Here is a 15,887-nt window from a genome sequence, read left to right as displayed (position 1 = left end):
CCTGCCACTGCAAACAGGCCCTGTTCGTCCCTTGCCTTCTTGGGAATAAATATCCCTGCTTCAGAGAATCCAAATGTGGCAGTTCCCTCTGTCCTCTGGCCATCCCTCACTCACAGAACTGAATTTGCACCAGACGGTCTTGTGGTGTTCAACTTGCTTGTTGCCATGGCTTGGCCTCGCAGTCTCACAATTCCTGGCCAGAATCATTATATCCTCTACAGGGGCTTATTCACAGACTATTTTTCTTGTCACCCTATAGCTTGTCAGGAGCAACTGACATCCCACCATTTGTCAGCATGAGAGCCAGGCCTGGCTCAATCGTGCCAATGGCAGTGTTGGCAACTACAGAGGCAGCCATCCGAGAGCCCCTCTTTCTGCTCCCCCCTTTCTAGAACCTATGGAATTATTCCTTATCTTCTGCAGCCCTCAGATATTCTCCCTTGTATGATGACAAACTCCTGCTCCAGCTGTGTCTACGTTTGTAATTTAGGCAACAAAATGAAGGCTTAAATCTTTTAAAATGGCAGCATGTGGTCCATTCAATGAATTTGGGCTGCTCAGAAAGACACCGTCAACTCTTGCCAAATGGATCCTGTATCCAAATCCAGGGGACACTCTGAGCAGACCTGCCGTGTCGTGAATGGTGGTGGAATAGTGGACTAGGGGCCTGGTTGGCTGCCAGGGAGTAGCGAACAGTGGAACACAGGCAGGAGATCAAAAGAGAGGGTAGGTGTGGCCAGTAAGCGCAGCAAATATGTAAGCTGGTGTCAGTCTGGCCAGCAGTGAAGGGGAGTCAGCAGGAACAAATCAGGTAGAAAGGGTCAGACTTCAGAAAACCCCACCAGGCAGGATGGTGCAGCCTAAAGCAGAGGTTAGGTCAAGGGTAGGGTCCAAGGAATGGACAGAGGCTGGAGGCAGGATGCTCGAATCAGGAACAGCATAAGAATAATAGCAGTGAACATTTACTCTGTGCCAGGCCGTGTACATTAACTCATTTAATCCTCCCAAGAACCCCATGAAATAGAAGCTGTTACCATTCATGCTTTACTCATAAGAAAACAACTTCAGAGAGGCGAAATAACTTGCCCAAGGTCACACAGCTAGCAAGAGGCAGACTTAAACCCAGGGTGCTCTGACAGCTTTCTGTCGCAAAACACTGCAAGATCACCCTGTTGAACCTGGGACAGACGGGTCTCCTTCTCCTCTGGGTTTTAAGACCCATCTGTAGGGGGAGGGGGGTGGCTGACAAGTGACGGAGAGTGATTGAAGCTCCCAGCAGGGAGGCCAGGCTTCCCCCAGGGCCTTGCTGGTGTTCGCAGCAGACAGAGAGTTGGGTCCTCCAGGAGCTGCACAATCTGTTGAGCTGTTTGGATCAGACAAGGGATCTGGACTTTTTTCCATCCAGATGCAAATGCCAATCCAGTTAAAACATCCAGATGTTCCTTTCAGTCCTCCTTGCATTAGAAGCCACCCAGATGTTTAAACAGAGATGCTCAGTGGGTTTGCCACGCCTGAGCTGACCTTTCCTGCGTGTGTGAAATTCCCAGACTGTGGTACAGTTAATGCCGCCACTGCAGCCCTTTGGGTATCTTCCAGGCTCTTTTTCCCCAAAGAGTCAAGAGGTCTGGTTGTCAGGCTTGAGGGGAGCCATTCTCTTCTACTTGACCAAATCACTTAACTTTAAAAAAAATTTTAATTGAAATATACATATAGCAATGTACATAAATGGTGTCAGCTGGATGAATTATCACAAAGCGTACCTAGCCATGTAGTCACCATCCAGAACAAGAAATACACCACTACCAGCACCCTGAAGACTCCTTGTCCCCCCGCAACCCCAGCATGCCTCCTTTCACCGTCTATACCCTGTCTCCTCCCCAAAGGTAACCATTATCCTGAATTTAACAGCACGCAGCTTTGCTGAGCCTCGTTCTCCTGTCTCTAAATTGGCTACTGCTGACCTTGAGGCTCAAATGTAGTCTGTGAAAAAGAACCGTGGGGATGTTGCTATTGGTGGGCATATGAGCCGTGTCAACAAGGTGGGACGCCCCTCGGAAGTAGACCAAATACCTTTCATCACCCAGGAAGAGTGGCCAGAGGTATACGATGACACCTCTGGTTCTTTTCCTTGAAAAACTGCAGGGATCCTTAAGAAAATGCCCTCTTGCCCTTTGCAATGGTTTTGACTTGTGCATATACTTGTAAGAAACGAGAAAAAGACTAGACGCTCTCCAATTCGTGGATCTGATTTGTTAGATCGTTGCTCACACCTTCCTGGTGCCGTGGGGAAGCTCAGAGGCCAATCAGAGGCAAAGCTGGGACCTCCCTTCTGTCCTGCTGGCTGTAAGGGGTGGGGGAAGCAGTGGAGAGGACTTGTTGGCTTGGAGTAGAGAGGGAATAAAGGCGAGGCCGTGGAAGTTCTCTATGGCTGTCAGCAATGCTCCCAGCGACTGGTGGCACTTTATTTCACCCAACAAAACAGTCTTAATAACAGGCCTGTGAATTACACCATTCCTAATTACAGGGCTGACAAGCGAGAAGGAGAATAAAAGAAAGGCAGCCCCGTGAGCTGGCGGTCTTGTCAGGTTCCTCCAGCACCAGAAGCCGCTCGCCTGAGCCTGCCTGAGCGGGCTCAACACGGCCTCCTGCGCAGGCCTGGAACCCGTGGGCCCCTAATAGACGTAGAGCTGGCTCGGTCAGTGCAAGCCCTCCTCTTGCAAGCTCAGGGCTGCAAGGTTGATCCCTACGTGGGCCAGTTAGCCTTGCTCAGTGTCTGGGCTCCATGCTGTGTCCTAGACCTTAAGCAGCTTTTTTGGCAGCCAGCAGGGACGGGAGACTGGCAGAAGAGGGTGGACTCACCAGTGAGGTTCAGTGCCTCCATCACGTGGCCTGTTGACGCTTTCGCTGTCATATGGGCTGGAGGGTTTATCAGTTTGATTGGAGAAAAAGGGGCATTTGGATTAGAAATGAGCATATCATCCTGAAAACTCAAAGATTCTTTTTTGTTTCTTTATTTGGTGTGTAAATTATTGGTGAATCTTCAGAAAATCAGGTGTGATGGTGGTGGTGGTGGTAGTGGTGATGCAAGGACACAGAGCTCAAGCTTCTCACCACATATGTGTGAGCTGCCTGGATGCAACTCCCAGTGCTGTTTCTTTTTCTCATCTCAACTACAGAAACGCTGCATCACAGATAGAATACACACTGGTTTTCCAATCATGGGATTTCTTTGCACTCCCTTCAAAACCTACATTGATGTTTTTGAAACAATCATTTTTTAAAGATAAAATTGAAGTTGATCCTTTAACTTGCAACAAAAAAATAATAGCTTACACTTCTGTAGCATTTCCTGGTCCAGGCTATTCTGAGGGCTTTTCCTATATTAATTCATTAGTCTTCCCAGCACACCTATGAAGATTGCATTATTATCATCCCCATTTCTACATGAGGAAACTGAGATACAGGGAGGTTAAGCAACTTGCCTGAGATTACACGGCCGGTAACGGGCAGCGCTGGCCCTTACTCTCTTTGGCGAAACAGTTTACTGCAAAATCGCTCCCCCAGCTCAGAGTCAAGGTCAGAGAATAGCAGGAACTGAGCTCCTATTCCTTTGATCCATCTGTTCATTCATTTGGTCATGACTTCATTGAACGAGTGTTTATTTAGTACCCACCACACGCCAGGCACTGTGCTAGGCTCTGGAGATACCTGTGCACACGGCAGATGAAAGGCTTCTGCCTCCTGGTGCTTACATTCTAGACGGACAATAAACAACTATGTGAATAGGTAAACACAACAATTTTAGGTCATGGTTTTGCTGAGAAGAAAATAAAACGGGATAATAAGACACTCTGAGAGTGTCAGGGAGGGGTCCTATAGATGGGCACTCAGCGACGGCCACTCTGAGATCTGAATGATGGGAAGAAGCCAGACTAGCCGAGGCCAGGGCAGAGCCTCGTGGGGAGAGAAAAAAGGAAACACAGAGATCCCCAGGTATAGGCAAACCTGGCTTGTGTGAGGAGCAGGACGCAGGCCAGCGTGGCTGGAGCTTGGAGAGTGGGCACGCCTGGTGGGTGTGGTAAGGAATTGTTGTCAGGGAGCTGGGAGGTCTCTATGGGTTCTTTTCCTGGGGTCCACACACACCCAAGGGTCTGGGGATAGCGTTAAGAGAGTCCATAAGCTCAGAAGGGAAAATTTACATCTATGTTTTTTCTAAATTCAATCTGAAATGTAATATTTCCTTCAATTGTGAATGTGGGCCACAAACCATAGTGGTGTTCAACCATAGCTGGGACTTTGTCACCGATGGCATTATTACAGTGTTGCTACTGCACCTACCTTTAGCTCTTGTTATGTCACTATGTTGTTGTGTCACCGTATCACAAAAGTGTAAAAATATTTGCATAACTGTATTTCTATGTCACACAGTAATGTGATACAGTATAGGTCATAAACGTTTTTAGAGAAGGGGTTAACAGACCCCATGTGACTGCTCTAGGGGTCCACGGCCTAAAAAGGATTAAGAGATTGAGAAGGCAGCACCGAGAAGAATGGCATAATCTGCTTTAGCTTTTCAGAAGACCCCTCTAACTGTGGTTGGAGGAGGGGATCGTGAGAGGCAGGACTAGCCCTGAGCTCCATTTTCACAGGTTATTGGATTTAAGCCTCACACAGTCATGAGAAACAGGCATTATTTTGCCCATTTTAGAGATGAGGAAACCGAAGCCCAGGCGTCAGGTATTTGCTCAGCTGGTGAACGGCAGAGTGGGGACTCAGACATCTGTCAGTTTGACCCCGAAGGGCATGAGCATCCATGGTCAGTGAATGGGAGCCTGTGATGGGAGGTCAAAGGTGAACAGTAGCTACGTGGCCCCCTGCGCCACCCCGCCTCCCCCATGAGTAGATGCCAACTCCTTCCTGTCATAAGCCTGCTCGTCTCCTGAAATCTGCCCGCACAGGCCAATAATGCAGCCCCGAGCGGAGCCAACTAAATATTTCATGGGGATTTTAATTTAACTCTAAAGAAATTCATCCAACCCTGAGAGGAGACTGTCACCTCGAGAAATAGCACCAGGGAGCACTTGGACCTCTGAATGACATTGCTGCTTCCCCAGGAATGCTGATGCTCCTCTGGCCTCAGCTCCCTGAGCATCGCGGAGGATGGGCACAGTCCACTGAGCGCGGATACATCCCACGAATCTGGGCTCAGACTGGTTCGCAAAGGCTCCTCTGAACAAGAAGCAAGTCTTTGGGGCTTAGAAGGCACAGGCTGGGTTTATTGTGTGTGTCTGTCTGTGTGTGTGTCACAGGTGACTAAGTGGGTGCCATTCACCATTCCCTTACCCTCATTCCCGTATCCTGGCCTGAAAGAAGGAGCAGTGGTGGGGTTGACAGTTCGTCTCCCCAGTGGACAGGGACACTAGCCATTCTGCAGGTGCCATGTGACCCTAAAAGTTTATCCTTGGGCCCACCCTACTGCGGGTGGAGTAGGAAGGCGGCCTGCCTCGTGCAGCAGAAATGCAGACATGCGCGTTCCTGAGGAAGTCTAATGATGACTCCTGCCGATGCCTGAGCCAGGGGTGGGAGTGAGCTTCCCCATCTCCTTCAGATCCAGTGGCGGCTCAGCTTGGTGACCCCAGTGAGTCATCGCGGGTTCCCTGGGCCTCTCACTAGCTGGGGGCGGAGGGGGAAGGGAGAAGGGCACCCAGCAGATAAATTGATCAAAAGACAGGAAGTAAGCAGCTAATCTAATCTGAGATGGGCTGAGCTGCAGACGTCAGTCTGCGCTGCACAGCGGGGAAGGCCTGAGGGCTGGGGAGAATTGGGAAGCAGCTCCATGGAGCAGGTCCTTCCTCTCCTGGCCCCCTGGCTCAGGCTAGGCGTGTCCTTGTCGTCTCGGTTCTTTCCCAGGGTGTAATTAACACCCCTCCTTACACCCCTCTGTGGACAGCAACCTTAAGCATGGAGTATGGGGCGCATTCCTCTTCTGCTTGGGCGCCCCAGGTAACGCTGTCCCAGGTGTTACAGGGAACCAGGCCTGGGGAGGGGCAAAGGGAGACGGGAGCCCTCTAGTGGGGATCGAGGGCTTCAAGACTTCCTTCGGCTGCAGGATGAGGAAGTGTATCTGACCAGGGCCGGAGCTCGATCTGAATCTGGTTATAGCATTCCAGCTTCCTGACGGAGTCCCTCCTGCGTACAAGCATGTGTCAGAAATCAGCCTGATTCTGCTGGCGGCAAGAAGGGACTCGAGGGGTGGCCAGATTTGGGGCGTTGTCCCCCTGTCCCCTGCACTGTTGGCTGTGCTGGTTGTTCCTGGGGGACTTCTTGTGTGCCCACTTTGGGAAAGTTACTATGAACAGTACAGCCATAAGAAAGCGAAGTGCCCCGTCCCGAGAATCCGTACATCTGAAGCCGGCTTTCTCCATAGCCGAGCTGTGTGTACTTGAGCAAATCACTCATCTCTCTGGACCTCAGTTTCTCGGTCTGTGAAATGGGGTCAGTGGCAACTTTGAAATACTATATATGTTAAGTTTTTCAAAGACTTCGTCCTTGCTTCTTGTAATCTAACGGGGAGCTAAGATGTGTGCATGAGTGTCCACAACAACGATAATAATAGTAAGAGCTGACATTTATTGAGCGTTATTCTGTGCCAGGCATGGGCTTTGCATGGGTTGCTCATTTAATTCCCATAGAGGTTCCATGAGGGTGGGAATTTTATGGATGAAGAAACTGAGGAATGGAGAAGATAAGTCCTTCCCGAAGGCCACACAGCTAATAACTGCCGAGTGGGAGTGTAAGCCCGAGCCCCAGCTCTGATACGAGGCATTGATGGCACACACCATGTGACTGAATCAGCAGAGTCTTCTGTCTTCCGGTAATGGCGAGGAGGGAGCGCTTATTCCTGGCAAGATGACAGAGAAGTTTTTACAAGGAGGCGAACTTTGAATGGACCTTGAAGAGCAAGGGTCCAGGGGGAGAAAGTGGCCTCTTGGAGCTCTGGCTGCACGAAAGCACACGGTGTGTCCGAGAGTCAGCTGAGCTGAGCTGGGAAATGAGGCCAACCTCACAGGAGCGGGCAGACCGTGAGGGCCTGACTCCCAGGCCGGGCTGTGGGTGAGTGAGGATCATGGATAATTTTTAAGAGGAAGGACCGATATAGTTGCCATGGTGTAAGAGTTGGTTTTGTTAGAAAAACAATATTTGTAACCCCCATTTATGGAGCACCCGTGTATGCCCGGGCTTGTGCTTTGCGCCTTATGTGTATTATCTCATTTATCCTCATAACAGCCCCAGGTGGGTGATTATCATTTCCATTTCACAGATGAGAACAGTGAGTGTGGAGAGGGTGTGAAACCTGCCCGTGGTCACACAGTCCATAACTGGCAGGGCTAGCATTTGAGCCCAGTTTGGTTTGGTGCCACCGAGGCAGGGCAGTGTAGTCACAAGACAGAGGTGGAGGGAGGGACAGCGGTGTTCTTGACATTGGCCTCCTTCAGGACAGCCAGGCAGGGGCTGCAGAGAGTAGCCGGCTGGGAGGTTCAGCAAGAGAAGGGCTGGAAAGCGTCCCTTAGACACGTGACCTGCAGCTCACTGCCGGCCAGCTGGGCAACAGTGATAAAGTGGTGGCAGAGAGACCAGATCGCCCTGCGTGGAGTGATGTAAATGGCAAGGGAGTGAGGATAAAAATGAGGATGGCCCCTTCTTGCCTCTCTTCTGTCTTTTTTCTTCACTAGAGCCTGTTGAATGTGTTGCAGGTTCAGGATGTAGCCTCTGAAGCCAAATTGCCCAGGTGTGAATCCTGGCTCTGCCACTTACTTGCTGTGCAACCTTGGGCAGGTTCCTTAACCTCTCTGTGCCTCAATTTTCTGATCTTTAAAATCTGGATAATAATAGTAATAATAGGGGTATTGTGAGCACTGAGTGAGGTAACACACTTAAAGTGCTTCGTTCGGTGTCTGGCACACAGGAAGGGCTATAGGTGTTAGCCATATGACTATTACAAATCTGATCCTGGAGGCCATCCACTACTTAAAATATTTCAGGGCCTTCTGATGGCTCTTGAAGGCGTTGCGTCTCTGCCTGCCTCTCCAGCCTAATCTTACAGCACACTCTGTGTTTGCCAGCTCTCTGGCCTTCTTCCAGCCCCAGAATGCACCAAGCTCCTTCCTGCCTCAGGGCCTTGGCACGTGCTGTCCCTTCTCCTGGGAATGCTCATCCCAGGTCTTCTCACAGGTGACTTCTTTCAAGTCACTTTGAGTCTCATCTGGAGAAAGCCCCTTTGGACCTGTCAGGCTCTGTCAACCCTCTGCTCTGCCTTCTCACCTACGACCCCGTACAGCACTTACCATGGCTGTAATTTTACACATTTTTTCTTGACAATCTGATGACTGTCTGCCTTCCCCACTGGACAGTAAGCTCTTTGCTGACAGGGATTGTGCCTGGGTTGGCTCACCCCTGTACCCCAGCACCTTGCACACTGCCTAGGGCAGAACGGAGAGTCAGTAAGGAGGACGGAGGGAATGCTGAGCATGAAGGTGGGGGGCGGGGGCCCCGGAGAGGGGCAGTGGGTTCTGCAGGCAGTCCCTGCTCGCCCCAAGATCCCACATCTGGTGGCAGAACTCAGGACACAGAGCTTCCAGGGACCCCGCTGAGCTCGGGGGTCCCACGTCACCCTCGGCCCAGATCCCCAGCCAGAGTCTAACGTGCGTTATCCCTCCCTAGAAAGCCGGGCCTGCTGGACTTGGGGCTCCTTGCTGTCTGGGTGTTTACGGATAATCCGGCCCTGGTTCCCACAGCCCCGGGCCTGGCCTTGCTTGCAATTCCATAAGCCTTTTCAATATACAGAGGCTCTCCAGAGACAATTACTTTGGAATGAAGGTTTCCAGCAATGCTCAGTACCGTCTTATTCTGTGTAGCATTTGCTCATTCCAACTGTGGCCTCCCAAAGCTTTCCACAGTTAAGCAACACAATTACAGAGTTAAGTAAGCGACAGCAAAGAATGTGAGGCGCTATGGGGCCTGAGTAGCAGGTGAAACGGGATATGTGCGAATGTGACTTGCAGAGGAGTAGAAAGCTGCCGGCCTCCCCAGGGGGCAAGAAGCTGGGGGCTTGGGAGGGGATAGCGTAAAAAAGCCAGAGAAAAAAGATCTGTAGGCTGATCAGAGATAGCATGGTGGGTCCAGAATTCAAAGGAAGCTGGGGAGGTCATTTAATCCACTGTCCCCAGGGGAGAGTCATATGATGAGGAAGAGACTGGAGACTGACTGCATTTGGCTTCCAAGCTGGGTGTCAGTTTTTTCCTTGAGTTTTCCAAGCGACGGGACAGTATGAGGCCTCAGAAGGTCATTATGTGGATCTTCAGAGACAAGCAGTCATACCGGGGAAGCACATTGTGTCAGCACAGCTGTGTGCATGTCCCAGGTCATCTGGGAAAGGCCACCAGGGGCCAAGTGTCCAGGGGCCTCTGCCCTGCATGGAGGTAGAACAGGCCATGGGGCCAGCCCAGTGGCGCAGCAGTTAACTGCGCACGTTCCACTTCTCAGTGGCCTGGGGTTCACCGGTTCGGATCCCGGGTGCGGACATGGCGCCACTTGGCATGCCACGCTGTGGTAGGCGTCCCACATATAAAGTAGAGGAAGATGGGCCTGGATGTTAGCTCAGGGCCAGGCTTCCTCCACAAAAAAGAAGAGGATTGGCAGTAGTTAGCTCAGGGCTAATCTTCCTCAAAAAAAAAAAAAGAAAAGAACAGGCCTGGCTGCTGCCCTGACATTCCTACAACTCATCATGGGTTAGGATGTTGTCCTCAGAGGCCCTTGTTGAGATCACCATCATCACCATCATCATCATCACCTTCATCATCACCACCATCATCATCACCACCGCCATCATCATCCTGACAGCGAACGTTTATTGGGTACTTACTGTGAACCAGGCCCCATGCTCAGCATTTACAAGCACTGTCTCATTCACTTGCTCAGCAATTCTAGGAGGTGGGTATGATTCTTATCCCCACTTCATATATGAGCAAGTGAGGCTTAGAGAGGTTAAATGACTTGCCCAAGGTCACACAGCAAATAAGTAAGTAAGAGAGTCCAGACAGGTGTGGCCCACACTGGAGGCTGAGTCTTGACCACCTGGTCTATTGCCTGAACAATCCCTTATAGGTGTGGTGGAATTCCAGAGTGTGTACAGTTTATAAGGCTCTTCCACATCCATCATCTCTCTCGGCTCTCACATAATATTGATGGGCAGGCATTGCCCTGTTGCATAGCCTGGTAGAATGAGACCCAGAGAGGGTAAGTGAGTTGCTATAGACATATGGCAGACAAGGGCCAGAGCCAGGTCTTCTGACCCAACCCATCCTCTCATTAGCTTGTGGGGGGTGTGGGGTGGGCTGCCAGGCAGAGGGAGGCGGGGCTGAGGGAGCTAGAGGTCCATGCAGTGGTCCTGGGGCACTGCCGAGGGGAAGAGAGAGTATTTTGCCCCAAAGGGGGCAGCAGGTGTCTAAAAGAGAAGGAAAAGGAGACAGAGGAGATCTTTGTTCACCTCCGATCACCTAGGATCTGGTTCTGCCATCAGACCCCTCCTGCTGACGTTCTCAGGAAAGCGCGGGGTGGGAGCAGGAGGCTCCAGCGGATGCAGACTGGAGCCCAGCTGTGCATTCGCTGCCTTCCTCCCAGCCAGGCCCCAGATCCCAGGAGAAGAGCAGAGGCCGCGCCGAGCCTTCAGGCTTTGATAGCAGCAGTGGCAGTTACAAGACCCCTATTAAACTCCATATGGCGGAGGATGGTGTGTTTTGGAAGTCACCTCCTGGCTGGCTGCAGCCTGCCCTCCCCTTGTAAATTCCACAAACATCCAGGTGATGAAAGAGGGGATCTCTCAGAGGCAGAACATGAAGCTCTTCAAAGAACGCTTTCAGTCAACGCTGGGGAGAGGAGAGAGGTCTTTCTTTTGGAGGGAATGTATTTATACACGCCTGTGCGTGCACACACACATGCACAACACGACCAGGAACATAGTGAAGCACAGAGAACTCTCTGCCACTTCCTCTGACTAGGCTTCCGTCTCTTCCTTCTCTGGCTCCGGGCATCCTTCTCTTTTCTGGTTTCCCAACCCCCGGGGCTACACTTCCAGACCTGCTCACTCCAGATGGTTTTGCATCTTCCTGACCTTTCTGGATTTCCTTCCCCAAAATAAAATGTCCCTGCCTTGAGTCCCTGTCAGCTGCTGCTCTTTGCTGACTAGTCCGATAAAGAGTTTCCTCCTCAGAGCTCATTCTCCTCGACTGCTTGATAACATTCAATTCTGCCGACCGCCATCTGATCTTCTAGAGCAAAATAGGGGTCAATTAGACTAAGCTCTGCTTCTTGTAGCCAGGCAAAATGAAAGCTTGGGGTTTAGGAGCTGGGAAAGAGCTTAGAGAGCGTCTAGTTGAACCCTTTCATTTTACAGTGGAGGAAACCAAGGCCCAGAGAGTGGAATAACATGCCCAAGGTCACACTGAGTGTGTGGCCCAGCTGCGATGACAGCCAGGTCTTCTGATGTCCTGTCGACTGCTCTTTCCACTGGAGAGCACAGCTTCCACTCCCCACAAGTGGCCAGAGGTGGAGAAGGCCTCGAATGAGCTGCCATGGTTCCCACACTTCCCTCAGCTCCCACTCTGGCAACTGCTAGCATTTTTACACTCCCAACCCTCTTTGGTTGTTAGTTTGGTTTCATGGCACATTATCTCCTCATCTAAGACTGCTTTATAGCGTAATGTCTTTTTAACTAAGGTAAAATAAAATGCTTGCACGTCTTCTGGAATAACCTGATCCCAGGAGGTTGTCGCTGATGCCCTGGGGTGCATTGAAGCCGGGGTAGATAATTACTGTTCTATACTGAGTCCATTAAAGATAGAAAACAACCACCACAAAACCCCCATGTTTCTTTCAGCTTGTCATTGCCCTTTACTGTCTCTTTCCTCCTTCTCTGCCTCCCCTACCCCAACTTACTCTTGAGTGGGACAAAGCAAAGAGAGACAGGCTGGGGGCAATGAGTCAGCATTGTCCACAGGAGGCAGCTTTTCTGTTTGGCCCAGTTTTGAAAAGTGTCTATTTGTGAATAGAGAGAAATGCCCTGTCTGAGCTTGAGGCAAACCCTCCCTGGGTACATGGTCGTTCTGCACGTCCTCAGGAAAGGGCCCTCCTGGGCTGCTGTCCGTCTCCAGCTTTCTCTCCGTATGGAATGGCTTTGCCATAGTGTCATTGTTGGCCAACTTTTATAAACTTGTGAAATGATTTCCAAATTTTAATCCAAAGTTCGCCCTTTTTGGAGGAAAGCTGTGTGAGGGGAAAAGAAACTTGGGAATCGAGTTATTGACTTTGGTTAATTGATTTGGACATATATATATATATATATTTTTTTTAATAACTAGAGAAAGGACTGGATGCTATGTTTACCTCTTGCCCATTTTATCGGTTTTGCTTTTCCTAATATTTCCTTCACTTCCTTCATTCCAACCCATTTCATTCTTACCTCCTCCTCCCAAGTTTCGGGCAGGGCTGGGCTGCTGGCTTGCCATCAGCCCGCACACATGGGACTGGCGTTGCACCTGCTGGCATTTGTGGTTGATTTCGGTTGCTTTACAGCGGTGCTCGTGAGCTGAACTCAAGTCGGTGTCACTGTCATTGAGGGGCAGAGGTTCTGAAAGGCCCTACCACTCTCCAAACGGCCCCTCCAATGAAGGTGCTGACCATCCTCTAATCAAACCTCACTCTCTGACCCAAGGGGTGATTCACTTGATGGCAGGAATCAACATTCTCTGGGGGAAACACAGACTGAGCCCAACGAGTCAGTCACATTTTTCGTTTTGTATTAAAAATCTCTTACATCTGTCTTCTTGTTTCTTTGAAGCCTGGCCTCAATATGTAAGGCCCTGAGTTTGCTAACCTATGCTGGACCATGGGGCCGCTCTAGCAGATGGAACGTGAATTGGGAGTGGAGGTTTGGGGTTGAGATGTGAAAGAAACTGACCTTTGCCAATGGATTTATCCTTCTTGTACACAAATCACAAATTCCCTCATGTGTAAAATGAGGGCCAGCATGTCTGTCTCCCTACTTTCTTTGCAATGATTTAGGAAGAGTCATGGGGATTCTTCTAATCCACCAGCATTAGAAGAGGAGTTAAAGAAGCTGAAATGTAAACCATTGGAAGGCAGTCTGAGAGACATGCCTAGGCTATAGACATGGTTCTTAAGTATTGTTACAAGTCAGAATCACCTGGGCTACTTACTACAAATACAGATTCCTGGATCCTACCCCAGAGAGTCTGGTCCAGGGGGTCTGGGGTGAGACTCAGAATTCACATTTTGATAAGCCCTGAAGGCAATTCTGATGCAGGTGGTCGTGGACCACAGTTTGAAAATCACTGATAGAGAATTTCTGGGAAGCATCCTAGCACTCTCTTAACCCCCATCCTTGGTTTAAGAATGAGATGAAGGAAGCCTGGAGAAGTGAAGCAACTAGGCTAGGTTAGTTAGTTAGTTAGGGCAGGGCATGGACCAGAACTGAAAGCCAGCTGTGGGCGTTTCCCATCGCTCTGGGTATAGGGGAGCAGACCAATAGGAAGCGAGCTTGCTTTGCAACAGGGTGGATTTAAATTAAATATAAGGAAGAACTTCCTGACAGAGGGGAGTATTGAGGAAGCCTATGGCATCTCCTTTTCCAGAAGGCCTTAATTCAGAACAGACTCTCATCAGATGTGGGCACTTGAGATGCAACATAGAGGCAAAGAGAAAGGGAAGACACATCTTCAGAACAAATTCTGGTGATTTTGCATGAAAGGGACCAGAGCCCCTTCTTTTAATTCTCCTGTGGCACCTGAATTTTAGCCATGACAACAACTTAATTGACCGATGGTCCAGGAGGACTGAGTTCCAGTCCCAGCTTTATGACATTGGGCCACTTGCTCAGTTTCTTGGTCTCCATTTCCTCACCATGAAGTGAATGTGGTCACATCAGATCGTTTCTTATGTCTTATGTGTTCATCATTTTTATCTTTCACTGTAACTCCCCCCACTGATGCGTCTTACATGACAGAGAGACTCTGAAGTTTGTTGATTGAATGAATTAATATGTTGAATAAAAAAACTACCCAATATTGAGAATCCGGGAGCCCTATCTGCCAGTTCTCTCTCCCCTCAGGCAGTTCGAGTCCATCTCTGAACAGCCTGTAGTGATCCCCCTTGCTTTTTATAATTGTTTATATGTTTAGAGGGGTCTAACTTCAAAAAGGCATGAGTTATTGCTTCAAGATCCATGTCATTTCGTGAGTGATCATTCAGACCTGGGATATGCTGTGGCTGCTTAGGATCCCTCCCCAAGCAGAAAAGCCAGACCAGACTAACTTCTCCCCATCAGTGACGGCCTCTGTGCCCCATCTTACGTGGCCACCCTCTGATGGTCTCTCTCTGTCCCTTTCAGAAAGCAGATCTGGCTGTGGCAGGCCTCACCATCACTGCTGAACGGGAGAAGGTGATTGATTTCTCGAAGCCGTTCATGACTCTGGGAATTAGCATTCTTTACCGGGTTCATATGGTAAGAGACTTATTTTATAAGCACTTATGTCATTAAAGTTATTTGCATGCAAACACTGAGTTACATGGTAATAATGAATGACTCATGGAAATATTTAGATTTCAAGACTTAAATGCGAATGTGCTGGGCTATTTTTGCCCCCATCAGCTGTGCGGGCTTGCAAAGAGGAAGAATGGAAAATTCACACTTGTGGGCTTTCCAGTAAAAATTGTTTCTGCCTCACTGAATAGGGATGGCCAAGAGTGACTATTCAACCCTTGGTGCATAGTGTGTTGGCGATTGGCCCTGTCGGTCACTCTGCCTCCTCCTTGGGGCTGGAGCCTCCAGCCCAGATAAGTCTCCCAGCATTCTGAGGCCTTCCCCGACTCCCAGGTCCACCTCTGCTCCCTCTGAGCATTGCATCTGGTGAGGGAATGTACTGATTATCTGTACTGGTGAAGAGAGAGCAGATCATCTCATGTCGCTTATACCTGGCCTGTCTCCTCTTCTGAATCCCTTACTAAAAAGAATTCTCTGGTTAGGTTGGCTAGAGTGAGTAGAATAAGTGTCAAAATGAGTTTGTGAAAGCACACCAACGGGCCGCAGAGGATGGACGTGACATCAGAGTATACTGGCTGGTGGCATAAGCATCGGGAGAGTAACCCTGGCTGTCCCTCATCCACAAAGTGGATCGTCATTATGTTGCCAGCACGTGGTTGACTTGACCTTGTTCACCTTACTGAACCAGGAGAGCCTTCCGCTCATCCTTTCATCCAAACTGGCTCTAAGTGCACAGCTATTATGTGGGTTTCCCCAATACTCTAGTCACTTTAGCTGTCCAAGGTCACACCAACATGCTGTATTCCAGTGCATAACCTGGCACCACAAGGCTGCCCAACAGGGAAGGAACCAAGAGCTCACCCCACCTGCCTGCTGAAGAAATGACCCTCCAGCTCTGACCCCTTCCCGGGCCCAAACCCCAGCCCTAGGGAAAGGGGATTGTCTGTATTCACAGCCCCAACCTGGGCTCATGTAGCTGGCAGCTGCTGGGGCAACAGGAACTGCGGCCCAATTCTCTGGGAGGAAGGTCTCCTGGTCGCAGAGCCCCCTCAGGCGGCTAGGAAGAGTGCTGTGCTGTGCTGGGGCTCGGTGTCTATTGCGGTCACTGCCTGGCTTGGGGAAGGGGGCCACGTCTTCTGAAAGAAGAGACAGCATCAAAATCCCAAGCTCCCCAGGCTAAGACAGAAAGAAATGTGAGGATTTGGTCACAGTCGACGCTGTTATTGATGTGTCTGTCTTGTGGATTAAGGGGGATTTTGATCCCTCCTAC

The 15,887-nt window shown here is 50.0% G+C and overlaps 1 protein-coding gene across 8 annotated transcripts in view; it reads left to right on the top strand.

Moving 5' to 3' along the window:
• The window catches only part of GRIK4 (glutamate ionotropic receptor kainate type subunit 4), a 411,821-nt gene that overhangs the window by 352,442 nt on the left and 43,492 nt on the right, over nt 1-15,887 (top strand). For all 8 annotated transcript variants that reach the window (XM_070490069.1, XM_044752710.2, XM_044752707.2 and 5 more), the window contains one exon: nt 14,465-14,578. In XM_070490069.1, the coding sequence (XP_070346170.1) occupies nt 14,465-14,578 (114 nt within the window). The remainder of the gene's footprint in view (nt 1-14,464; nt 14,579-15,887) is intronic.

Source organism: Equus asinus, chromosome 20 (genome assembly GCF_041296235.1).
Source record: "Equus asinus isolate D_3611 breed Donkey chromosome 20, EquAss-T2T_v2, whole genome shotgun sequence".
NCBI classification, from domain to species: domain Eukaryota; kingdom Metazoa; phylum Chordata; class Mammalia; order Perissodactyla; family Equidae; genus Equus; species Equus asinus.
Note: the sequence above shows the minus strand (reverse complement) of the source record. Positions and strands in the feature narration are given on the sequence as shown.